General features: G+C 36.4%; 1 protein-coding gene across 2 annotated transcripts; it reads left to right on the plus strand.

The window, feature by feature from the left end:
- The first annotated feature begins 1,486 nt into the window (after positions 1 to 1,486).
- On the plus strand, positions 1,487 to 26,521 carry LOC117316391 (phosphatidylinositol 4-kinase beta-like). Of its 2 annotated transcripts, none has more exons than XM_033870933.1 (15): positions 1,487 to 1,539; positions 3,623 to 4,654; positions 4,913 to 5,030; positions 6,412 to 6,546; positions 7,715 to 7,857; positions 8,616 to 8,779; positions 9,194 to 9,284; positions 11,086 to 11,225; positions 13,743 to 13,982; positions 15,758 to 15,916; positions 16,498 to 16,680; positions 17,468 to 17,733; positions 20,914 to 21,049; positions 21,463 to 21,583; positions 22,393 to 26,521. In XM_033870933.1, the coding sequence occupies exons 2-15, from the start codon at positions 3,697 to 3,699 to the stop codon at positions 22,572 to 22,574; spliced, it is 3,036 nt and encodes a 1,011-aa protein (XP_033726824.1). In that variant the 5' UTR covers positions 1,487 to 1,539; positions 3,623 to 3,696; the 3' UTR covers positions 22,575 to 26,521. The 2 variants fall into 2 exon arrangements, with proteins under 2 accessions (XP_033726824.1, XP_033726825.1); XM_033870934.1 differs by lacking the exon at positions 1,487 to 1,539 and adding an exon at positions 1,546 to 1,659.
- The last annotated feature ends 1,308 nt before the right edge of the window (positions 26,522 to 27,829 follow it).

Genomic DNA, 27,829 nt, shown 5'->3' on the forward strand with positions numbered 1-27,829 from the left:
CATACATAACCTTTTTATTTGTATCTATTTATTTCTTATTAAATTTCACGTTTTATTTTTAAATTCAAACCATCTGTTAATATATGGATAAATCTATTATTTTATTTATTTGTCAACTGATACATTCAGTAATAGACACCTTAATTTACCTGTACAGGTAACAGGAACGTTGATTTACCTGTACAGGTAGCAGTTAACTGAACTGTTAGAACAACAATCCTCCTATATTGTTTACATATTTTTTTGGGAGAACCAGGATATATATTTTTCAGTTTAGGGAGAAACAGGGTGACACCCCCACACAGAGTGTGCCTTTAGACTCACCCACACAGAAGAGTGAACTGAAAGTTGTGATCAAAAATGTTATTGATTAAAACTTAAATACTGTCAATCTAATTAAAATCTAGATGGTCACTCTCACTACGTTTCATGTAACGTAGTGAGAATGGCCATCTAGATTTTAATAAGATTGAAATACTGTGCACATGCTTTCATTTTACATTATAAAATGAGCATTGTTTGCTAGGATAAAGTTAAATACAATTTCAAAATTAGTGTTTTAACTTCGTACACTAGTCTACATGTAATTTCATGTAACAATATAATCCTGATGGAGTTTTAACAGAGTTCACTTTTCAATCTGTTTCTACAAAATAAAATATAGACTAGTATAAAATGATTATTTTTTGTATTAGGTAATTAAGGGATGTGATTGATTGTTTTTATATGTAAGAGGTGTGACTGGTTTTTTATATAATAACAATTACAATATTTAAGTCTTCAGTTCAAGACATGTTAGGCCTACAGCAAAGCATTATACAACTGTCTGTAATAAATGACGTCGCAAAAAATGACGTCAAAATGGCACTGGTAAAATGTCGTCGTTAGTAACGCCAACGTCATCTAGCATAACAAATATGACATATATTCAAAGTAGCGTCAAATCGTCAATTATTGACACACCAAAACAATTTTTACACCAAATATTAAAATACCACAACTCAATATTTTGATTTTTTTATGACTAGATTCTACTGTGGCAGTAATTATAAGGCTCTTACCCATATCAGAACAGCATTTAAGCTAAACTTTAAAAGTTATATTATTACGTGTAAAGTACTCATCTCGAGCAATGTCAAACTTTATAGCATCGGTTGAATTGTTATATCATGAGGAAGACTGTTCCAAAGATCAACCTTCGAACCTTTGGATCGAGATGTCAGTTACCCTAGCCTAGGGGAGATGACTCTTATTGCAGTAAAACAAAATAACAAGAAAAGATATTTATTTTATTTTGTCCATTTATCGTAAGAATTTTTATATTGAAGACAAATAATAGGACAAATCCCTCAGTTGTTTTCTGCAATAGCGTCGCGAATTCAGTCTTACTAGCCTATATTCTACATAAACATCGTTGGCCCTGGAGTAAAGTAAAAACACCGACGACAGCGCCCTCTATCTCTTTCGGTATCTCTCGGATATTTAGGTATAAATACGTATACATTTTAGAGGATGCATACCTGACATGAATGGAAAATGGTGAGAAATCTCAGTCACTTGTGTGAAAAAAGTAACCGTATGCGGCCGTTGGCTCACCGATAGATCAGTTAACAATGCTGGGTTCTTTATTTGGTTTAAAAAGAACGTTGATTCGTAGAGGTAACGCTATTTTGTGTAACGAGTTGACGAACGATGAATCAAGAATGTGAGAAATGTGTCTCGTTGATAAACGGACAGTGTGAACAGCTGACTGCGGGGCTATTTATGTTTCTACGTAACCTTAACCAGCACTTTGACCATTGACAAAAAGATAAGCTACACAATGACGCTTATCATGTTAACTGTTCATTTACATGGACTTGAAACGTTAAGATTGGGTGCTTTGATTATGATTGAGGGGCGGGGCCAAGATAGGGGCCATCAGTTTGACTTTTGACAGCTAATATTGTGATATACCATAGTAACATATATGTGTAACTTTTCGTAAATAAGCATATGTCACATGTTCTATTTAAGATCTGAAATGGGCAGTGAAGTCTGATTTTCACTCGGATGACTCTAGATCTACCCTCTCTAATCAGGCTCGCCTCTTATTTTCATTCATTTTTCATTAATTTTCCAAACTGTATATGTCGCACAAATACAAAACTGATCTGTAACAATTGTCATGTTTGTTATATTCATTTCAATGCTCCAGTAGGGATAAAACCCAGGGCCACTGGTTTACTAGTCTGACACTCCACATACTGAGCTAAAGTGAGTCTTCCTAGTGTAGCGGAACTGGACCGGGTCGATCATCGGCGACCAGGTAGCTCAATCGGTAGAGAATCCGGCTAGTGTTCGGAGGTCCCGGGTTCGAACCCCGGTCTGGCCGTGCATTTTTCCACTCCTACTACATTTGGTGCCTGTGACCAAACCTTGTTTCAAGTGAGGTGAATACTTGACAAGGGGATACCCGAACCTGGGTTGTAAGATGTGAAGTCTTCTGGGTCGAAGACTTAAAAAAATAGGAGGGAAGAGTGTAGCGGAACTGGACCGGGTCGATCATCGGCGACCAGGTAGCTCAATCGGTAGAGAATCCGGCTAGTGTTCGGAGGTCCCGGGTTCGAACCCCGGTCTGGCCGTGCATTTTTCCACTCCTACTACACTAGCCATTAGGAAGTACAATGTAACCACATGTACAGGCGTCTGAAGTTCTGACAGTAAACCGAGATATAATACCATATACAAAATAAGAGTATCTACTATAAAAAAAAGAACAGGTATGCAACGCCTCCGATGTCAACAATCACTTAAATCTCTGCAAACGGGAAAAATATACCTGTTTTTTTTTGTTTTTTTTTATGGTATTTTATCTCAGTTTACTGTCAAAACTTCAGACGCCTGTGATGTAACTGCGATAACGTAAGACATTTGTGTATTCAAAGCATTTTGTGGCTATAATATATTTTTAATGTGAATCACATGATCAAAGTCTCACAATAAGCTATTTTCAGCATGAGGATTACCTTGTGTCGAGCAAGATATCTCCAGGTTACTTGAACGTGGTCGATACAAATATGGCCGCAAAATGTTTTGAAACTCAGAGTTGGATTATAAAATGAGTGGAATGACCAGTTTGTGTGTGGTGTAATATATTCCTGTATGGTCAGGTATGTTGAAAATGATGGATACTTTGATGTGTGTTTCATATCCACACGATGATGTTGAATAGCTGAAAACATACAGTGAAATGCTAACCCCTGACACTGCTTACAAACACCCACTGTTTGGCTGCATTATCATCTTGTTCCTCTGTGGGGATCCTAATCTGAGGGTCACTAGTAGGAGGGAGAATTGTGATTTTGAACCTGAATAACGTGACAATTTGAAAAACCCAATTATATCAATATAAGACTATGCTGATTTTGCATTTTAACAAAATCTGTCAATCCCTTTAAGTTGGATTTGCTGATGTGTTGAGTCCTGCAAATTTAAATCACAGAAATGGACATTTGTTAAAAATGTTGTGACTTTGCTGCTGTTGCTGTCAGCAAACAAGGTTTTATATTTTGAAAGATGTTATATTTTTATGCATTTATATTATCAAGTACACAAAATTTATTTTTTTAATCTTTTGCAGGTTTCCAGGAATGTTTACAAGAGGATGGAAAGGAAGCCACCATTGGAAGATGATGCATTAGAGTAATATAAAAAATGGCTGAAACAAAATCTATTTTTTCTGTAACTGGGAGACGTCCATCGGGGGAGATAACTCAGGTTCATAAACCCACAAGTCAAAAGTCGCCATTGAAGGATAATAGTCCAATACATACGAATGGTACAGGAGATGTTGATTGCATTTTCGGCAGTATGCCAAACCCAACCAATGTTTTGGAACAGTTGAACTGCCAGGATGCTGCAGCATATAAGCGTGTTGGCTCGTCATTCCAACATGGAGGTTCAGTATACCAGCGTAGTGTATCTTGTTCCGTTCTTGAGCATACCAAGGGCTGGGCTACAGATTTGAAAAATAAGAAGGAAAACCCTGTTGTTTTAAGCTCACAACAAGAGCAAACTCCAGTCACAGAAATTTCCCGACAGGGACAAACACAAGTCATAAACACCTCTTCACAAGAAAAAACACAAAATAGGAATTGTACTTCACAAAACCAAACACAAAATTCAAGTTCAAACTCATGTTTAAAGGAACAACAAGATTCATCAATAAAAAATGGCCTTCAGCAACACTGTGAATGCAAACTTCAGTCAAATGATAAAGAGGAACATGCAAAAGAGTCAAAAACCTGTCACCAACAAAATGTGACTTTTAAAACAGACTTAGAGGGTCTATCATTGAACCTGAACAATGTGAGTCATGAATCGGATAAATGTGAAGGAAAAGTGACAACGGATTTAAATCAGAGTGAAAATGTGTCCGATAATACGAACAATTCAGTGTCAGAGGGAGATAAAATTCATCTTCCTCGGGCCGGAGATGAAGGACAGGTTTGTGGCAAGCCTCCCCTCCCTGGAGGTAGGGTCAAGGCCAAATCTTCAGCCTCAGGGAAACAGTCATGGCTGTTGAGACTGTTTGAGTCAAAACTTTTTGATATGTCTATTGCTGTTTCCTATTTATTCAACTCTAAAGAGCCTGGTGTCCAAACCTACCTAGGTAAGCCTGTGTGTTCGCTATAATCTCTATACATGTACATCTTGATTTCTTAAGTGTTCCAAGATAATGTTTCTTATCTGGGGAAAATTATTTCAATTCTGCAAGGAAATTGTCCAAAGATTTTTTTTTTCTGCTCATATTGTAATATGCATGTGTTTTTGACCAGGGGGCTCCCAAGGTGTTAAATTAGCCTTTGGCATAAATACAGCAGCTCTAGTTAATAATTTTTATTTCATGATTTATAAACTTTTGTTTCAGGGAATCGTATGTTCACTTTTGATGAGGCCGATGTTGACTTCTATCTGCCTCAAATCCTCAACATGTATATACACATGCATGATGTAGCTGAGGCCCTACATCCTTACCTCATTCACAGGTGGGTACATTATTTTTATCTCATTTGCAGGTGGTTACTTTGTTAATGTAGTGGTTTATTTGATTTCATTTTCAGGGTGATTTGGTTTGTTTTTGTTTTAACGTCCTATTAACAGCCAGTGTCATTTAAGGACGTGCCAGGTTTTGGAGGTGGAGGAAAGTTGGAGTACCCGGAGAAAAATCACCGGCTTTCAGTCAGTACCTGGCAACTGCCCCACGTAGGTTTCGAACTCTCAACCCAGAGGTGGAGGGCTTGTGATAAAGTGTCGGGACAACTTAACCACTCGGCCACCGCGGCCCCTTTTCAGGGCGATACATGGATGAACATTTTATAACTTGTGACAGCCATCTACCATTATACTGGACGGAGCTTTCTTATACAGGAGACAGAAAAATGATGTGTTACTGATTACTTATAAAGTTCCCTACTGGTGAAACCAGGGGGACTATAAGTTTCCTCCCTGTCCATCTGTTGGTCGTCTGCTCAGCTTTCCGCACTTTTTTCAGTCATGTTTAAAAATATGTTGGTATAAGTTGATATATAACTTCAGTATGGGTAGCTAGCTACAAATCATGTTAAAGTTTCAGGGTCTTTGTGTCAAGGTCAAGATCACTGTTATTATTTTCAAAGTGGGCTAGTAGGAGACATGTAATGTATTGCTTTGGTGATACCCAGCATGCTTGTTTTTTCTGTCACGCACCCTTAGGTCATTAACTTTTGACACAAAGTTCAGTGAGTTCCATATATCATATTTATATATAACACAAGTGAGGTAATTCAGTTCAAGTAATACATTTGGAAAAAGATATAATAAGTCATATACATGTAGTTTTTTCACGACTTTGACACAATACGTAAGAGAAATATTAGAATCTGTTACCTGGGTAACTGTACTGTAAAGTTATGGTTGAGATGGGTTGATGTCAATATCTGTCTTGGGCTGACATTCTGTAATCTCTCATATTTCTCAGCTTTGCAACATGCAAAGATGGGTTTTGATTTACTGACCCTTAAATGAGATAAATCTATCGGACCCCAGTTTTATCAATCCTAACTTAGATTTCTGTTAGGAAAAGCATTATTGGATTTCAGGGGAGAAATATGGATATCTTCCTTAAATTCTGTAATGTGGCGATAGTTCATTATATCAAAAAATTTGTTTTAAGGTTGAACCTAATATGAGATTTTGATTTAAATTATAATAAGCAGAAATTTGTACTATCAAGTCTTTTTTCTTCAGTAAGGTTTACTGTACTTGTGATATTGTGTATTGGAATCTTTTATACAGTTGTCACATCAACATGATGTATTGTATTATGTTAGGCTAAAAATGCTATACTTGACACTTAGTTGCATAATGTGGTTGTTACTATTTTGACAGGTGTCGGTACAATGTGGAGTTTGCACTAAGAACAGCATGGATCCTTGGGGCATTTTCAGCAGATGTCTTAAAACCATCATGGAAAAATTCTCAAGGTGTAAAACTGAAAAATATGATACTTAATGAAGAATTAAGGTAATTGAAATTAAAAACAAAAATCAAAGAATTGAAATGTATTGCAAGGCCTTTATATGTCATCAGGATAATTATCAATATTGTCAGTCAAATTTTGTGGTGTTGGAGAGATTGGAATTTCACTGTCATATACATTATTGTAAGTAGTGATGATCATTATTAATACAATGTGTTGTCCCTTATAACTTTGGTCGAGATTTATAGAACAGGGAAGCTCAACCCTATGGGGAAGATTCTTAAGTTACCAAACACGAGGCTTGCCAAGTGATTGGCAGCTTATAACCGAAGGGTTGAGATTCCCCTGTCTCACTTCCATGACTATTTTTCTCTTACCCTGTTTACCCTCTTATGTATCAAATATTGCCACTGCATCAGTAAAAGACAATGTTGACATGGCTTCATTGAATTGTCGACTTGATGTCATTGTATTGTTGCCGCGACCTCGTACGATTGTTGAGAATGTGTAAAGAGGATGTGTAGCTTGTCTTTTCCCTAGCTATATAGGATGAGATAAGAAAATCTCACCCTGGTAAAACTGCGGACATTCCTGTCCAGCAGGGTATTTCAACCTAAGGGGTAAGATTCTTTATAAGTCAGTCAACAAACAAAAGAGTAAAGGACATGTTGAGTGTTGGCTAAAGAACATGTCCTAAAGGATGAGATTCCCTCATCCAACCTCTTGGGGCCGCGATAGCTCAGTCGGTTAGAGTGATGGCCAATCTCAGGTGAAGATCTGAGGTGTGTGGTTCGATGCTCTATACCTGCGTCAGTTTGCGTTTCTCAGGAACCTGAGAAGGGGACTGATCTGTGCTGTTGTGACTATTTGATAACATGACATAGTACCATTGCCTTGACTCCCATCAGATCAGACTTATTCAATCCATCCAGTACATCCACAGAGCCCAGAAAGCTCCTTAGGACAGACAGATCGCATGGCTCCTCTTTGGTCCAGTGTCAAAACATCATATATGTACATGTGTTGACCACTTAATCTGTGTTCTGACATCGAAAGCTTGCTTCTAAATGATTTATTAACAATATAAATGAGCAATGTGTGATGTTTACATTGATTGTGTATATATAATTGACACTGTATATATAATTGACACTGTATATATAGTTGACACTGGCCTAAACGTCTTCACTACTGTTCAATTCAATTTTGCAGACCTCCAAAACCCCACAATCATCTTCGGACCCTGTCCAATTTGCCAAGTCCAACTGTTCCTCCGAGTCAGTTATATCCATCCTGCACACCGTCACCAGCAGGAAAACAGAGAACACATCACCGCTCTAGATCAGATGCCACAGGTAGCCATCAATTACATAAAAAGTTTATACACCTGTGAATAATCCCCTGCCCACAAATAAGTTATCTTTAGTTCTGCAGAATCATCAGTGTTCTCTTTAAAATTTAGTACTGAACTTTTACTTGAGGGGTGGGGCTTTTTTGAGGATAAATATGGTACTAAACTTGTACATTAGGGGAGGGGGCCTTTTTGAGGATAAATACAGTACTTTACTTATACACTAGGAGGTGGGGCTTCTTTTAGGAATAATACAGTACTAACTTTTACTCTAGGGGAGGGGGCTTATTTGAGGATAAATACGATGGCAAAAGCAGATCTATGTTCTTTTGTCAGATTGTACATACCGTAGTCTGCATTTTTTTTTGTTAAATTCCTACAGACTTGTCTTGTGATCTATAATTAGAGTAGTGACTGAACTTACTTATCAATAAAGTAACCTGTATTTAGTGACAGACTTCCAATCTGTAGTGGTTTCAGAGAGACTGACATCCTTTCATTTTGGAAATAGGGAATGTTTTGTGCTGCAAAATTTTAAAATTACGTATGTGGGAGGGGGAATAGGGAAGATAAGTTGCTTTAAGTTTATTTCATGTACATGTCCTTCTTAAAAAATCCAGATTTAATGATTTTGAAGATGTCATTGGGACATTGGGAGAAATAATGTGAGTATTGAAAGCTATTAAAGATTTCACCTGTGACCTCAGCTGTCAGTACTTTGACCTATATATAATAGACCTATAACATGTTGTCCTTTATTAGGTATTTACATGAAGAGCAGTCAGAGCAGTTCATCCTCTAATCTTGCGGAAACACCTGGCGACCTGTCAACAGGCCATGCCTTTGACAATGGCTGTACGTGTCACCAGAGTTCAGAAGCAATTGTCAATGACCTTACAGGCCGAGAAACTTTGTGTCACTGTGGTGTAAGTGTTTATCCTTGAAACATGTTTGAAAATGCTCAAAAGAAATAAAACAGATTTCTTGCTGTAAAATTTTATTTTGAAAATCTGGTGACGTATTACTGTCAAAATATGAATTGTAATTTGTGTAATGGATTTCAGAATGAAGGATGACATCTGTGGATGTTTGCATTGCAATTATTTTGGGAATTCTTACATGGTTCTGTTTCAAGGACAGGAGTATTTCAACACTTGTGTAAGAGATTGGCTGGTCAGCAAAAATGTGGGAAAATGTGAGATCTTGAAAATGAAATATTTCATAATTGTTATAGTCATGAATTGATAAAAATTGATTGGAAAATTTGTTTTTTTAGAAAATTTTAACATGTGGTATTGCTCTTACTGTAGTTTAGTGTTTATGATAATCTCTTAATCTAGGCACCTCGTCTGGCACCAGAACTGGAGTTTGTAAACGCATTGATGAACATTGGATCAAAACTGCAGCTACTTCCCACTAAGGAAGCTCGAAGTAAGGTCATTTGTCTTATGATGGTGACAGTCTAGTAACCATATTTACGCACAATTAATAAGCCCCTGTCCACAAATAACACCCAACCCTTCCGACCTCTTGGCCCCTCTTCATTAGGGCCCCTGCACAAATGTGATCACAGTGTTCGTCCGTCTGTCTGTCAGTCAGTCTGTCCTTCAGCACTTTTACTTCCGTGCAAGCACTTGAGTTTCCTTGGGCCAATCAAACTCAAAACTTCATACAGTGCTTTCTTATTGAAAGTGCTTGCTTGGGATTGCTTTTCATTATTAAGGTCAAATGGTCAAGGTCATTCTTGTTAACTATAGAAAATCAGTTTCCATGGAATGACATCAGTTTGCTTTTGCCAATCAACTTAATACTTCATGCAATGCTTCTTACTTAAAGTGCTTGCTTGCAATTACTTTTCAGCTTTGAAGGTCAAAGGTCAAGGTCACACTTAAGATAGAAATCAAGTGTTCACGGGTATAAGCTCCATATTCTACTGTCAAAATATGTATTAGTTATTATGTGTTTTGTTGGTTTTTATGGCAGAATGTACTTTCAAGTTTTGCCAGTAATCTGTCAGTCTGATGGCCATCCAGACTTTCAACTTAAATGTTTTTCATGGAACTTAGAATAGCTAACTTAGAAAACGACCACATAATCACATTTGCTATAAAAATAGCTAACTTAGGAAACAACCAGATAATACATTTGCTATAATAATAGCTAACTTTGGATATTCCAATAGATGTAGCTATGAAAATAAAAATGGTGTAGATTTATTTGAGATTACAACTACCCGGTAGTCATTAGCTTTCAGTCTGAGAGTAGATTTTGTATTAAACAGGTTTTTATTGGCATCACATTTGACAGAAGTATTATGGTATGGTGTCCTCCATCTGTGTAAGCTTTTGTTTGTTTGCAGATCCTACATTTATTAACAGATCTCTTTGAAACAACCATTATTAATATATAGTTGTGTTTCTCTGAGAGGCATTATGATTCAACTATTTTTGCAAATGTTATTGTAATTGTCCGTTCTTTATTTCAGTATTTGATTTTTGTCATGAGTTTCTATAGTTTTTTAGCGTGGTTAGCTTTTTAAGATAGTGTATAACACTATATAACATTTTAGGGGTGTACATTGTTCCACCCCAAGGTATATTCTTCAATTCCTTGTTCAGTCTATTGAGCTTATGCCATGGCGCACTGTTGATCATTGTCTGTCTGTCATCCATCAATATTTCCCTGAAATCCCAATTAGTCCTGAATGCCTGAATGGATTTTGATGAAATTTAGTCTGAAGCATTTTTGGTCAAATGAGATATGATGTTGTATAGACGAAGAACGTGGCACTCTTTGGGCGGGAGAAAGGGGGCCAATAGTGGAAATATAGCAAAATAAAGTTTAAAATCCTTTCTTTTTTTCAAGAAGGATAGGACTTGGTCTGCCTATAGTGTGAACCATTGTTTGGAGAGGTAGTTCAAAGTAGGAAAATATTGAAATATAACTTAAATGAAAGTATCTTGCCATAATTACTGTAATATCCAGGTGAGCAAAGCAGGCCCTCTAGGGCTTGAGAAGATTTTTTTAGGGATTCCTTGCATAATATAATAAATTAACAATTAATTTAGAAACTTTTAAGTATGGTATAGCTGTATGGTTATTTCTAGTTTGATAAGCATGTTTTTTCCAACAATTTTTCTATCCCTTACAACACTTGTTACAGATAATTGTTAAATCATCTTTTTTATTTATTTGATATAATTATAATCATGTTGATATTACTTTTTTTCAGCTTCACGTTTAATCGCAGAACTTGCAATGTTGAATTTGAATTTACCAGCACGTATCTGGCTCCCTTCGGCTGATAACTGTAACCATCATATTGTCCGAATCCCACACACGCAAGCAATAGTGCTTAACTCGAAGGAAAAGGTAGGATACAAATCCTTAATATATGTTTAATCCAAAATGGCTACCTGTTTTTGTCTTGTTGTTAATCGGTCTATTGAACAGGGAGACTTTAGGTGTCCTCTCCGTCTGTCGTGTACATATATGTACGATACACGGTACGTAACACCAAAGATTGTTAGTGCTCTAACAGATTCATTCCTTGTGGGATGATGATCAAACATCACACACATGACAAAGGACCATAACGTCTCGGACAAGATTAAGTTTCAGGGTTTTAGGGTCAAGGTCACTGTTACTATTTTCAGTAGAGTCAAGGTCACTGTTACTATCTTCAGTAGGGTCAAGGTCAATGTTACTATCTTCAGTAGGGTCATGTATTACTTCAGCAGTACACAGTATGCTTGTTATATCAACAGGCAATCTATGATGGCTGAAAGTCGTCGTGATAGGTACCCCCGGTGTAGACCTTGTTTTATCAATAGGCAATCTATGATGGCTGAAAGTCGTGAAAAGTGTAGACCTTGTTTTATCAATAGACAATCTATGATGGCTGAAAGTCGTGATAGGTGGACCTTGTTTTATCAACAGACAATCTATGATGGCTGAAAGTCGTGAAAAGTGTAGACCTTGTTTTATCAATAGACAATCTATGATGGCTGAAAGTCGTGATAGGTGGACCTTGTTTTATCAACAGGCAATCTATGATGGCTGTAAGTCGTGAAAAGTGTAGACCTTGTTTTATCAATAGACAATCTATGATGGCTGAAAGTCGTGAAAAGTGTAGACCTTGTTTTATCAATAGGCAATCTATGATGGCTGAAAGTCGTGAAAAGTGTAGACATTTTTTTTATCAATAGACAATCTATGATGGCTGTAAGTCGTGATAGGTGGACCTTGTTTTATCAACAGGCAATCTATGATGGCTGAAAGTCGTGAAAAGTGTAGACCTTGTTTTATCAATAGACAATCTATGATGGCTGAAAGTCGTCGTGATAGGTGTAGACATTGTTTTATCAATAGACAATCTATGATGGCTGTAAGTCGTGTAAAGTGTAGACATTTTTTTTATCAATAGACAATCTATGATGGCTGTACGTCGTGATAGGTGGACCTTTTTAAAGTTTTTTCTGTATTCATCAAGACAGTGTATTAAGTTCAAATGGGAACATCGCTTAATTAGGAAATAATTGTTATCGGGAATGGGGCCCATTATTGCCCCTAAAAAGCCCTTAAAAAAACCCTGATTATATGTAATTGAGTCGATGGTGATAGTCTGATTTATATTAGAGTATGCTGCAAAAATCTGTCTGAATATCTTAGATTTAGGGATTAAAGTAAATAATACTGAATAAGTCTGTAAACTATACAGCTATAATTTGGACTGGTTTATTTTGTTTAATGTCCTATTAACAGCCAGGGTCATGGGTCATTACTTATATATTTTTGCATGTGATTTCCCCAACCCAGCACTTTTGAGTGGCGGCCAAGTTGTTGGTTACTGAATATGAATGTTGTAGACTCCATGATACTTATAAAGAAGCTCATCATTCACATATTATTTAAAGTCATTTCTAGATTGGGGTTTGTGAATATGTTTGAAGAAGTAAGTTCCCGAAATAAAATATCCGTGATTACGGTATAATTCATTAAAAAAACATTGTATTGTTACACTTTTGATGGGAGTATTATGGTATGGTGTTGTCTGTATAGTAAAATTTGATGGGAGTATTATGGTATGGTGTTGTCTGTATAGTAAAATTTGATGGGAGTATTATGGTATGGTGTTGTCTGTATAGTAAAATTTGATGGGAGTATTATGGTATGGTGTTGTTTGTCTGGTAAAAGGTCAAATTTGATGAGAGTATTATGGTATGGTGTTGTCTGTATAGTAAAATTTGATGGGAGTATTATGGTATGGTGTTGTCTGTCTGGTAAAAGGTAAAATTTGATGAGAGTATTATGGTATGGTGTTGTCTGTATAGTAAAATTTGATGGGAGTATTATGGTATGGTGTTGTTTGTCTGGTAAAAGGTAAAATTTGATGGGAGTATTATGGTATGGTGTTGTTTGTCTGTATAGTAAAATTTGATTGGAGTATTATGGTATGGTGTTGTCTGTATAGTAAAATTTGATGGGAGTATTATGGTATGGTGTTGTCTGTATAGTAAAATTTGATGGGAGTATTATGGTATGGTGTTGTCTGTCTGGTAAAAGGTAAAATTTGATGAGAGTATTATGGTATGGTGTTGTCTGTATAGTAAAATTTGATGGGAGTATTATGGTATGGTGTTGTTTGTCTGGTAAAAGGTAAAATTTGATGAGAGTATTATGGTATGGTGTTGTCTGTATAGTAAAATTTGATGAGAGTATTATGGTATGGTGTTGAGTGTCTGGTAAAAGGTAAAATTTGATGAGAGTATTATGGTATGGTGTTGTCTGTATAGTAAAATTTAATGAGAGTATTATGGTATGGTCTTGTCTGTCTGGCATTATGTATTGTTTCTTGTCATTAATCTGTATTGTGTTTTGTTGTTGAAGGCTCCGTATTTGCTGTATGTAGAGGTCTTAGAGGTCGAAAATGCCCATACCAGCCAAGTTCCGGGAAAGATCCTGGAAAATACCCTACGATTTACTCGGTCAGAGGAGGATCTTAGTGCCATCTGTGCTCGAGCTAACGGGGGAGGTAACTCTCCCTATTCTGAGTTCTATGTATATGGCAATATGGGAGAGTTTGATGATGCCGAATGCTGGTCACAGGAGGAAGATGATATTCTTCAGGTTAGTGGAATATTAACCTTTTATGATGTACTGTTAGCATATTCAATTTGATAAACTCAGATTTTAGCACAAAACCAAATTAAAACAGATTAGCAGAATGATGAATCAATGCATCAACAAAGCATACAATAGTAACCATTGTAGATAAGATACAATTAGTGCAATGATAATTAATGTTTTCAGTCAGAAAAAAATACCAAAATAAGATTACCGCTTAAATATGTACGTTTACAGTAATCTCTTAGTGATTCATATGTCTATTTCTATTTTAAATACTTGTAAGATAGAAATTACACAGAACACTATATAATAATTTTATTTCATCCGTTACACTCATTTTCATTGGTTGGAAAATTAAGGTTATTTCTTCATAGCCCGAAAAAATTTACGTCATTTTTAATGACGTAATACACGTAGAACTACTTTTGACGTCGTCTGCTTGCGACTATCAATGTGTCGTTCAGCGTCGGATATTTTCGGATTGGTTATCGAACAGAATATCGATTATAAAGTCATTGGAGATACGAAAGCTCTATCAGAAGCTACAGTCGAGAATGTTCTGCAAACCAAAAACGTGTAATCAGCAACACTTAAGCTTCGATAACCAATCAAAACTGCGGCCATAATCAAAATGGCATAGGCCCACTTAAAGCTTGTGGCCGCGGAAAATACAACTTGCTTCTGATACCGTCCAACTCATACGCCTCCTCGATTAGCAATGTTCTGTCATTGGGGATGTTTTCCAACTCATCTTTCACTAACTGAGTGTTTAATTTTCCTAGCAAGGCTCTTACATATAAACAAACATTCCAGTGTTTCTGATTTGTTAGCCTACAGCACCGTGAGTGACTGTTGACTGCGTCCTCAGACTAGTGCGAACTGGATGTAATGTAAATGCTTAAGTTCACAGGGAGATGGAACTGTTCTAGTGGTAAATAATAGGCTGCATGACTTGTGTGTTTTTCAGCTCAATATGAACGTTTTATATCATAAAGTACATGTATTTTATTTGGGTTGGTAGGTGAGTGTGTGTATAGACTTTCTTTTTACAACCAGTATTGGATTTAATGCGTGACGTTTTGGTGATTACTCTAATTTTTGTCTTCTTTGTCTGATGAAAGTATCAGAATATGTAGTCACCGAAATGTCACATATAAAGATCCTACATCAATGATACCCTACCGGTGAAATTGGGAGGACTCTATGTCTGTCTTGTACATATTTAAGTAATGCCAAAATCTGTCAGTGCTCTAGCATCATCATTCCTCGTGGGATTTTTATCAACCTTCACACAGCGATAAAGGACCATAATATCTAGGACAAGTTTAAGTTTCAAGGTTTTAGGGTCAAGGTCAAGGTCACTGTTACTATTTGTAGTGAGGGCTGGTAGGGAACATGTATTGCTTTAGCAATACCCTTCCCAGAATGCTTGTTGTGTATAAACAACTGTTCTTATTGTAACAGACCGCATGATTGATTTAATTCTAAATCACTGCCTCTACTAGGGATCGAACCCGGGACCTCTGGCTTACTAGTCTTACACTCAATCGATTGAGCTAAAGAGAAGGTCTCTCTAGCCGAGCGGTATATTAGAGCTAGTGTTTACCAGGGTTACATCATGAAGGTTGTGTATGTGTGTATTTCAGATGCAGTTTACAGGAGAGTCCAGTCCTATGACTGAAGAAAGTGACAGAATTTAGTCATTGAAATGTCACACATAAATACCTTAACTTATTGTGATATATGAAAATGTATTAAGTTTGTATACATTTCAGATGCAGTTTACAGGCCGGTACCGTTCCAGTGATACACTATCCCAGTTCTCTATAGACAGTTCCACGAGTGCTGATAGTAAGGAACCTGTTTATATTGCTGCTGGTGATATACGAAGACGCCTCTCAGAAAATATTTCGGCACCGAAGGGCAAGTTTGAGGTATGTCACATGGTACGGATGGAGTCGTGTCCACCACTAAAGTACTGTAAACATATCTATTTTGGGACACTCATAAATCTTAACTCGTAACAGAATAAATCTTAACTCATAGCTAAATGTAAACAGAATTTACACAGTGATACCATAGAAGTGATATACAGAATCTGCAATTAGTTCAACCATAATATAGAGGAAGGCTTTCAACATAAAAAGCACATATATATAACAGTGGCGTAGGAAGTCATCAGAAAGTTAGCGGGGACAAGATTATTTGGTGATCTTGGCCATGTGGTATGCCATCTCCACTATATTTCCTAAACCTATCTCTAGTTTCTAAATCAATACAAGATGTTTACATAACTATTCTGAATGTCTTTGGTTAATAGTTAATTTCGGCAGTGATAGTTAATTTCGGCGGACACTGGTGTGGATACCAATAGTATATAGAGTCCGCGATAGCACAGTAAAAATGGTCTCTAGTTTGTGATGATTCAAAAACCATAATTGATGCTTTTTTCTTGAATTGTCTGATAACTACTATTTACTTAAATGTTGATGGTCCTTGACACTCCCGTTGACAGCGTGACCCTGACGATCCTTCAGCTGCAGCCCTTAAGGAGCCATGGGAGGAGAAAGAGCGGAGGATCCGGGAGAGTTCGCCATATGGCCACTTACCAAACTGGAAGTTACTGTCTGTCATTATCAAATGTGGTGACGACCTTCGACAGGAACTGCTGGTCTACCAGATCCTTAAACAGCTCAAGGTTAGTGCAATGTAATGTAATTTTAAAGGTCAGTTTGTAGTTAAAATTGGTCATTGAGAAATTTGAACAGGTCTTTGTGTAAATTAGATACTGTAAACATGGTGAATTTTGCATCATTTAGAAATTAAAATAAGTCAGTGTGTAATTTAAATACATATATATAGGTCAAAGTGTGATTTTAATAGGTCAGTGTGTAATTTAAATAGGTCAGTGTGAAATTTAGATAGGTCAGTGTGTAATTTAAATAGGTCAAAGTGTGATTTTAATAGGTCGGTGTGTAATTCAAATAGGTCAGTGTAATTTAGATAGGTCAGTGTATAAATAGGTCAGTGTGTGATTTAAATAGGTCAGTGTCTAATGTGTGTTGGATATTTTGTTAACACATGTATACATTCAGTAATTTCCAACAAAAGTTCATGTCTGAGAATAATACATTTCTAAACCTTCTTTTGGCAAAATACATTAAAACAACACCATTTCAGTTTTGCGTTTGGTGCATCAATAGGTTATTTCAAATAAAAAAGAATTAAGGATCTTAATGATCTTTTATACCATAAATAAGGGTAAAAATTGGAATCTTGAAGTTTTAGGATGAACAAGTATATGCATAATGTTTATAATATGTTGTTCATTGAGGTAGCCACTGGCTACTACAATAAGATTCTATCTCAGAACTACTGTGGCTGTCCATGGAGTGATGAAGTCAGCAAGTGATCATTATATAGAGATATAATGATGGAGCATTACTTCTGTATGCTGATAGGTAAATGTTTTGTAATGTTTACAGACAATCTGGGAACAAGAGCATGTGCCTTTGTGGATCCTGCCTTATCACATACTGGTGACAGCCATGGACTCGGGGATGATCCAGCCCGTCACCAACGCAGTGTCACTTCATCAGATCAAGAAACATTGCAAAGTGTCCCTACGTGAATACTTCATCCGTGAGTTTGGCCCTCCAAACAGCGAAGAGTTCCTCACTGCCCAGAAAAACTTTGTCCAAAGCTGTGCTGGATATTGCCTTCTGTGTTACCTCATACAGGTTAAGGATAGGTGAGTGATTAGATCCAACACTATAAAGAAACATCAATTTTCCATTTTATCATATGACTACCGTTATATACGGTGTCATAAACCCATCACATAATTTTTCTTTATGACACTAGTGTAATAACACCTTTCGCTACGCTGATTGGCTGGTTCCGTGAGAACTGTATTCATACGCGTGGGAACGACCTACTTCTTTTTACTACGACTCGTAAAAATGGCGACTAGTGCTTGTAAACTTTGAAAAAAAAATCAACTGAACGACAAATTGGTCTATTAACATAACATATTGTACAATCAAAGATAAAATCCAAGATGTAAACATCCTAAGTTTTTTGATTATATTTATACTATAAGATGTTAAATTAGGCCTGGCAAACATCTATTTTATGACCCCTAGTCTAGTAACATATTTCAACTCCGATAGAAAATTGCGGTTGCGTTGTCCGATGAGACATATCTAGTCTAGATTCTTTTCAAATAAACAAATAATAACATTATTTAAAAAAATCCTCGTGAAAAACGGCAATGTAGTTTGTTACAACTTGCCTTCAACGGTTACTCAGAATAACATGCTGACACTGTCGTCGACAAACACGTGTAATGTCAAAAGAAACAACACTGCCAACAAATCGGCATCCAAAGTCGCTTTTCACGGCAGTCTGAACACGATGTTCAGTGGGAATATTCACGGTGGAACATTTCACATCTCCATAAACTCCCGCGAGGACGAGGATAAACACAAAGCAGTGAAAAGGCTCCGTACAATGGTTCTGTACGACAGCGACAGCGAATAGACATTTGTACAACGAAGCCTCCATTATCGCGCCAAGTGACGTCACGGCTTCGTCACATCAAAAACAGTCGCTCATGAACTTTCAAACTAAAATATTTTCCTCATTGTTTCAAACACCATGGACAATTTATCTATTATAGATTAAATGAAAAAATGCTGAAATTTTGTTTTGAGACGTGTATTTAATAAAATGAATCCTTTTCAAGAGTCAGTTGTGTTAGAACTATTTCTTCTCTCGTCGGTATAATTGACCTACTTCGAAGGTTCGGGTGATTTGGTTGAGATGTGACGATTCAAGGCAAAAGAGAAAATCAGTTTTTGATGGGGAACGATGAAAGAAAACGTCATATGATAAAAAGAATCTGTCATTCGTTTCCCTTCATATTAGATTTATGATACTCGTTTAGAATTTTTTATTTTTGCTTGCCAGAGGCTCGCAAAAATAAAAAATTCAAAACTCGTATCATAAATCTAATATGAAGGGAAACTCATGACAGATCCTCTATATATTGTACAATATTTTTATATCCCTCCCTCATTAAGGAAAGGGAGAGGGATGTAGAATTCTCCCATCATTCACAGAGTTATCTCAAGTTTTACATGTGCAAGTGTGATTTCTCTGTCACCCTCTAGGGTGTGATTTCTCTGTCACCTCTGAGAGTGTGATTCCTCTGTCACCCTCTAGGGTGTGATTTCTCTGTCACCTCTAGGATGTGATTTCTCTGTTACCTTCTAGGGTGTATTTTCTGTCACCTCTGAGAGTGATTTCTCTTTCACCCTCTAGGGTGTGATTTCTCTGTCACCCTCTAGGATGTGATTTCTCTGTCACCCTCTAGGGTGTGATTTCTCTGTCACCTCTGAGAGTGTGATTTCTCTGTCACCTCTGAGAGTGTGATTTCTCTGTCACCCTCTAGGGTGTGATTTCTCTGTCACCTCTGAGAGTGTGATTTCTCTGTCACCCTCTAGGGTGTGATTTCTCTGTCACCTTCTAGGGTGTGATTTCTGTAACCCTCTAGGATGTGATATCTGTCACCCTCCAAGGTTTGATTTCTCTGTAACCCTCTAGGTTGTGATTTCTCTGTCACCTTCTAGGGTGTGATTTCTCTGTCACCACTGAGAGTGTGATTTCTCTGTCACCCTCTAGTGTGTGATTTCTCTGTCACCTCTGAGAGTGTGATTTCTCTGTCACCTTCTAGGGTGTGATTTTTCTGTCACCTCTATGGTGTGATTTCTCTGTCACCCTCTAGGGTGTGATTTCCCTGTCACCTTCTAGCCTCTAGGGTGTGATTTCTCTGTCACCTCTATGGTGTGATATCTCTGTCACCCTCTAGGGTGTGGTATCTCTGTCATCCCTAGGTTGTGATTTCTGTCACCTTCTAGGGTGTGATTTCTCTGTCACCTTCTAGGGTGTGATTTCTCTATCACCCCCTAGGGTGTGATATCTCTGTCACCCTCTAGGGTGTGATTTCTCTGTCACCTCTAGGGTGTGATTTCTCTGTCACCCTCTAGGGTATGATTTTTCTATCACATCCGAGGGTGTGATTTCTCTGTCACCCTCTAGGGTATGATTTTTCTATCACCTCCGAGGGTGTGATTTCTCTGTGCCCTCCGAGAGTATGACAGATAGCATATGTTAGCTACAACACAATGACATCACATCAGCAATTCAATTACATTGCATCAATACTGTGATACATGACAAGATTTCTTTTAAAGATAATCGAATAACTGGTAACTTTGTAAATAAAAATATGATGATGGGAGAAAAAAATAATCATCCTCTACCTTGGGGACCTGACAGGGTTGTTTTCTTTATTATCTAACTCTGAGCAGAACCTCGCGTTAGACAACCAAGAATATCACACTTTTAGTTCAGAGAGTTCTCTGTCGAACCATCAAGGTAGGGTAAGATGCTAAAAAGCACATTGTGCACCCATGCGTGTCAGATGTGTGCATCATCCATGCATTAGGTGGATGTGTGCATCATCCATGCAAAGATTTTATAGGGATTTTTAAAAATCTTCAATTTTAGAGCAAACTGCTTCATTGGAGATCTGAAGTAAACTGAAGGCTGCAGTTCCGATCTGCAGACTTGATAGTTATGCAAATATAAAAAGGCAAATTTTCTCAAAGTGATTCTGACGTGGAAGCATCTATTAATATTTGACCATTTTATTGCTAATCATCTCTCTATTAATTGTTATCCTATTATAAGCCACGGGGCCGACACATTAACTCTCTGAACTTTGAGTGGGCCTTTGTGTGACAATTGAAAATCATTTGCTAGCTTTTAACAAAACTGCAATAAATATGTGTGGGCTTATTACCAGTTATGGGTTTATTTTGTTGGACACCACTCACATGCTTTCCTTATCATACCTTTGTTTCAGACATAATGGTAATATTCTGCTCGACTCCCACGGTCACATCATTCATATTGACTTTGGATTCATCCTTTCCACATCACCTGGCAAAAATCTAGGCTTTGAAAACTCGCCATTTAAACTTACTCACGAATTTGTTGAGGTAAGGATTTCTTTCTTATTCACAGAAGTTTTATATTCTGATAGCTAGATATAAATGTAGCTGGTGACTGTTAGTAATTTAAAAAGATATTTATTGGTGGCAATATTAAACAAAACACTACAGGGTAACTAAATACGTCTGTCTATCCAGTTACAGCTGCCAGGATATTTTTGCAATTTTATGGGCCATTGATCGCCGTGGTCCGTAAATTAAGACACATGTAAATATCAGCAGATCATGAAATTTTGACTTGTTAAAATCAAATTCTTTCATTTTAAAATGAAAATCAGGACATTTTTGATCCACCAAAATAAATTCATGTACAGTTTATTAAAATAAGAATTTTGAGTGTGTAACAATTTTCTTTAGAGTGTAATCAAAAAATTTTTTTTCTAATTTTTAAAACCTTGTAGGTAATGGGAGGACTTGGAAGTGATATGTTTGAATACTTCAAGATCCTCATTCTGCAAGGACTGGTGGCATCTCGGAAACATATGGACAAAATCATTTTACTTGTGGAGATCATGCAGACAGGTGAGGACTTGCCTATAGCTAGGTCAACTAGCACTCGGCTTAATATTTCTATAAACTTTATTAATCCCTGACTGGTGAAACTTTGGGACTTTAGGTTTCCTCCCCATCCGTCCGTCTGTCCGTCCGCCCGTCTGTCCACTCAGTTACCACACTTTTCTCACCGTGCTTCAAGGTATGTTTGTGAAAGTCGGTATGTAACTTCTGTATGAGTAGCTACAGATCTAGTTTTTGGGTGAAGGTCAAGGTCACTGTTACTATTTTTAGTAAGGGCATGCAGGTAGGGGACATGTATTGCTTTAGCAAGACCCTGCATGCTTCTTTATTAGGGGATGGGGAACTACAGTTTTGCATTGTCTGTCCCTCCTTCCATCTGTCCTTCCATCCTTAAATCCAGGGGAGCTATTGCTATTTGACGTGTGTTCCTTGTCACAAGACCTTTCCATTGGTACTACATTTTTGGACCTGTTGACTTATTAAAAACTAATTCTAAATTTTAACTGATACTCACTCTGTGTGTTTTGTTGTCTTGTCTGGGCTCTCTCCTAACTGCTTGTCACTGGAACTTCATACTTGGGGTATGAGTTCACGAGAGTGAGGTGGTGTGTCATGTACCAAAAGGGGCTGGGGCTGTGAAGGGAGACAACAGATTGTCTCAATCATGTATTGATTGATGTTTGTTAGATATTAGTTCAATGCACGGTAAAATTGCAGATACTGATATGTTCCTAAATGTTCCCAGCTGCATTGTTTAATAGTAATGACCTTGATCTCTATCAATATACATAGCTTACCATGACCTCTATTTACAGGGTCCCAGCTGCCATGTTTCAGTAAGGGGGCAACCAGTCGGCAGATGAAGGAAAGATTTCACATGAATCTGACAGAGGAACAACTTCAGTTGTATGTAGAGAATTTGGTGGAATCTAGTCTTCACTCGCTCACTACAAAACTGTACGACAACTTTCAGTATTTCACTAACGGTATCCTTTAGGATATTCCTTGAAGGAAGCATACAAAACAACATAAGGAAGGGAGGCATCCTCTATAACAAAACAGTATGGTGTGGAGGGAGGCATCCTCTACAACATAACAGCTTGGTGTGGAGGGAGGCATCCTCTACAACAGAACAGCTTGGTGTGGAGGGAGGCATCCTCTACAACAGAACAGCTTGGTGTGGAGGGAGGCATCCTCTACAACAGAACCGCATGGTGTGGAGGGAGGCATCCTCTACAACAGAACAGCATGGTGTGGAGGGAGGCATCCTCTACAACAGAACAGCTTGGTGTGGATGGAGGCATCCTCTACACCAGAACTGCATGATGTGGAGGGAGGCATCCTCTACAACAGAACAGCTTGGTGTTGGAGGGAGGCATCCTCTACAACAGAACAGCATGGTGTGGAGGGAGGCATTCTCTACAACAGAACAGCAAACCTTATAATAAGAGGCTTTTAAGAGGAAAAGGTGTTCTGTTTGAAGGAACAAAAAGGATTGTCTCAATACTTGTTTGCCTTCACAATATTATGTGTTGTAGGATGGCAGGATTTCACAGGAATTTTGGAGACTATTACTCATCAAATATACATTTAACGGTTTCAACCCAAATTTCCTGTACGTAATCATTCTATTCTTGCCAACATTTCTATAGCATATAATTGGTGCTGTGTTACTTGTTGCTAGTCTTAGTTTTGTCACAACAGCTTACAGACCCGGACCACTAGTCAGTACATAATAGATAAAAAATTTAACAATGTCACTCAACAAATAGATAAATTCTACTGACGGGTAGCTTTTGACCACTACCTGGTCAGTACATACTGTTAGAAAATAAAGGCTTCAAAACATGTATTAACAGTTAACTTAATACCAAAACTGAACTGCAAATGTATACATCGGGGCATTGAAATTACTAAATGTTATCCTGATGTTGACTGCCCTGCAGTCAAACCATGTCAATGACATCTCGACCACGATACAGAAGGCAACCAATGTTGAGAAGGCTTTATTTTAAAATATTTTGTTCATCACATAGTAAGGATCCCTATTGAATACCCCTAAGATATCCATCCAAGAACACACTATTTGAAAAGTGTTTATTGTATGATAAAAAATGCCTCTCAACACCCAAGTTCTGTTTATTTACAATCATTATTTCTGGCTTTAATTGCCGAATTAAAAAAGATGTAAACAAATGATCAGAAGTATTTTAAAATCAATGTTTTATCTATCAAAAAAATAAATGATTTTCATATACATTTATCTTAATCTCATATTCTTTTAAAACCAAAATAAATGCACTTTATGTTAATATGGATTTCTATCTTAACACTGAAGTTTTATAAAATTGTTCTTAAAAGATTGTAGAAAGTGTTAAAAGAAATTAATCGTACAATGTACACATCATCACAAAATATTAGGGGCAAGTTTCAATATTCCTTAGCTTGATGAAATTTCTTAACACTAAGTTTTTTGTAGGAAAGCATTACAGAATTAAAGGAAGATTTCTTTAACGAAGATTTCCCCCCATAAATTCTAGGATGTTTATTGAAAATTTCAAGTTTAGGAATTTCCTTAAGTTCAGGAAAGTTGATAGAACTTCAGCCTGATCTCTGCTTTGAGATATTGGACTTTTCAATTAAATTGATGTCAGACTGAAGTTCCAATTAACTTAGGTTGTAAATACACCCCCTCCAGACCCTTGGACCACAGTTTTAAGCTTCGTAATTCTATGATTTATGGGAGCTCATTTTCTTTTTGTAGTTATTTTAAAGTGTTGACAAGGTTTGTTTTTTAGGACCTGTTTACAGTCGTGGGAGATATCAGTATTCAATTTTAGTATTAAGAATTTGAGATATGTTCTGTTATTGAAAAAAATGTTACAAACACAAATTGACAGATTATTTTTTCAAAATATGAAATGCACCCATTCCCTTGAATGGACAGCTGATTTTTCTCCACTTGCTTGAATAATCGTGTTAAGTTGTGAAAGTATTGTAAAAAGTATTTTACAAAATTAACAGTAAATTGTATTAACTGGTATTGTTGTCCCTGATGGTAGCATACAAGGAGTCTAATAGTGCCAGGTCAGGGAGGTGACCCTCGAACCTGTTCATGTCTGATCGGGGAATGTTTCCACTGTGCTACCCGACTACCCAACATATTGGAGTCATACCACTATTTCACTTTGCATTGAAAGTTTGCATGTGAATTTTTTTTTCATGGTTGGCATTAAAATTGAGCATTAAAATTTGCATGGATTGTTAATTTTAATGGTTTATGTTAATGCCTTCTCATGGGTATTAGATGGCTTGTATTGTCAGTTCTAGTGTATCAAATACAAATTGCAGACAATTTCATGTTCAGCAAACCTCTGTCTGGTGTTAAGTATGTGCTCAAGTCTTGTAATACATACGATCAATTGATATTTTTAAAATTCTTGGGACATAAATAAATTTTCTAATAGCTATATGTAAACTATGGTGCTTTGATAATGACACAGTAACTAATATGTCACTTGCTTAAATGTGCCTGCATGTACATAGGTTTCCTGTATACCTGGGTATTTATTGACATTTTGACGGGAGATTTAGTAATTACATGTAATGAGTCACAGAAGTATTATTCAACTTTGTTTCCAACAATACCTGGACACCAAGCAAAATGTTGGTTATTTCCATTGTTTGATATTTACATACAAAATATTGTGAAGCAAATTTGTTCTTTTAAAAATGGCTTTGTTTTTGCTGAAGATTTGTTGTTATTCTCCACTTTGTTATTTTCAAAGTTGGCTTTACTTCAGATCTGTTTCTTGTGCGATTACATGACTGACGTGCCAGTATTTTTGGAGTGTTCCAGCACATTAAATGTATATTTATTCTGAACTCTTATCTATTCATTCCTTTATATTGTGTGTATGTATATATTATCATAACATGTCTTGTCAAAATTACTAAAATTTGCAAAAAATTTTGAACTTTGTTCTCAATTTTAAACAGTTTTCATGTCTTAATATTTATGCTACAACTGAGTCCAATAATCAAGGTTGACACCACACAAACACTATGTATGATATTGTATGTATCTTTATGATATTTCATGTACTGTTATATCATTATTTAATGAATTCAGTCGTCTATCACAGGTTTTCAGATTAGACACCCATATTTACACTGTTTAAAAGACTTATGGTAGAAATCTAGTTTCATCAAAAAGAATGTAATCAAGAGAGAAATTACAATTAATTTATTGTATGAAATCATGGTCAGATTTGCCTTCATAAATAAACCATCCAAAGATTGTTTAGTTTTAGTTACGAAAATTACAGATTCATAGCAGGTTTAGTTAAAAACTGACTCTAAACATGTATGTATGGTCTGATTAAAAAAATCTCTATTCATAGCAGAGTTAGTTATAAAAGTGATCCAGTCATTGCGGGTTTTAGTTATTTTGTTACGAAAATTCGCCATTTTTAGCAGATTTAGTTATATGACCAAATCATAGCTGGTTTAATTTCTGAAATTATGAGATTTTGTGATGTGTATAGTTTAATAACGAAAATTCATAACAGGTTTAATTATGAAAATTCAATTCATTGTAGGTGTATTTATAAAAATGACTCGTTCATGATAGACTTTGATGCACGAGTGTTATATAACAATACAATCATCATAACAATGCAAGTACATGTTACCGTGGTGACCAGCACCAATATTTTGCTGTTTCCACGGTAACTGTCACCCCACGTATTAAAGTAGAGATAGATTCTTTCCATGTCCGTGTCATACATGTAATATCAATGCAATTGTGTAAATGTAGTTTGGGAAATTGAGAGGTGTGTCTGAGGTTGTTGTGAATTCAACTTAATCAACAGAACTAATACTGTGAAATCTTGTGGTTTTTGTTGGGTTTTTTTTTTTTATCAAAGAAAATTTGAAAAAGGACAATACAGTGTATATAGCATTTTAATGAAGTTTAGGTGACATTGGCACAAGATGTTCATGTTTTATGAATTCACCAAAATATGAAACAGGAAAAAGTAATTTTATCGGGTAAACCACAGACTTATATATATATATATATATATATATAAATCTGTGTTTAAACATTTTTTATTCCCATAAACAAAGAGATTAATTGGGCATGTGTTTACATTTTTACCTGGTATTTCTAGTGTAAAATCCCTTTAAAACGTAAATTTAATTTAATTTATAGAATATTTCTCTTCATCAATATCAAACATTATATCAATATTTTATCTGAAAGAAATTATTTTATTATGGCCTCAATATGCCATTGTTGCACTAAAAAGCTATGATGTAGAATTGTGCCATTGCTACTACTTAATATGAAGCGATAAGCTTTTTAAATTGTATAATGTACATATATAAGATAGAGTAGTTCAAGTCAGAGTCCTTCTATTACCATATCTATCCTCAAATAAGCCCCTTCGCTCCCTCCCCTCTTGTAAAAGTTAAGTAATACATTAATTTTATCCTCAAATAAGCCCCTTCGCTCCCTCCCCCCTTGTAAAAGTTAAGTAATACATTAATTTTATCCTCAAATAAGCCCCTTCGCTCCCTCCCCTCTTGTAAAAGTTAAGTAATACATTAATTTTATCATCAAATAAGCCCCTTCGCTCCCTCCCCTCTTGTAAAAGTTAAGTAATACATTAATTTTATCCTCAAATAAGCCCCTTCGCTCCCTCCCCCCTTGTAAAAGTTAAGTAATACATTAATTTTATCCTCAAATAAGCCCCTTCGCTCCCTCCCCTCTTGTAAAAGTTAAGTAATACATTAATTTTATCATCAAATAAGCCCCTCCCAAAATGTAGATTTTTAGTACTGTATTTGTCTCAAATAAATCCCTTCCTCTGATGTAATGGTTTAATACCCTATTTATCCTCAAATAAGCCTCTTAGCCCCCTCCCCCGGTGTCAGAGTTCAGTATTCAAGTTTAGGGAGGGCTTGTTATTGAACACCTTTTAGCTTACCGTATTAAATTGATGATTCAGCAAAAATGAAGAAGATGGCTTATTTGTGTGTAGGGACTTATTTGCGATCGGGTAATTTTTCCATGTTTAGAGTAGATAAAGTAAGTTACTGATTTTACAAACTTCTGTGTCAAACAAATTAACTTCTAAGATCATAATACCTAAGAAGTTTTATTGGAATCTCTAGGGAGGGTTCCAAAAAAATGTGAATGTCCTTTTAAAGAGTTTTGATAACTAAGGGTTTTGAACGACTTTACAT

Source organism: Pecten maximus, chromosome 18, assembly GCF_902652985.1.
Source record: "Pecten maximus chromosome 18, xPecMax1.1, whole genome shotgun sequence".
NCBI classification, from domain to species: Eukaryota; Metazoa; Mollusca; class Bivalvia; order Pectinida; family Pectinidae; genus Pecten; species Pecten maximus.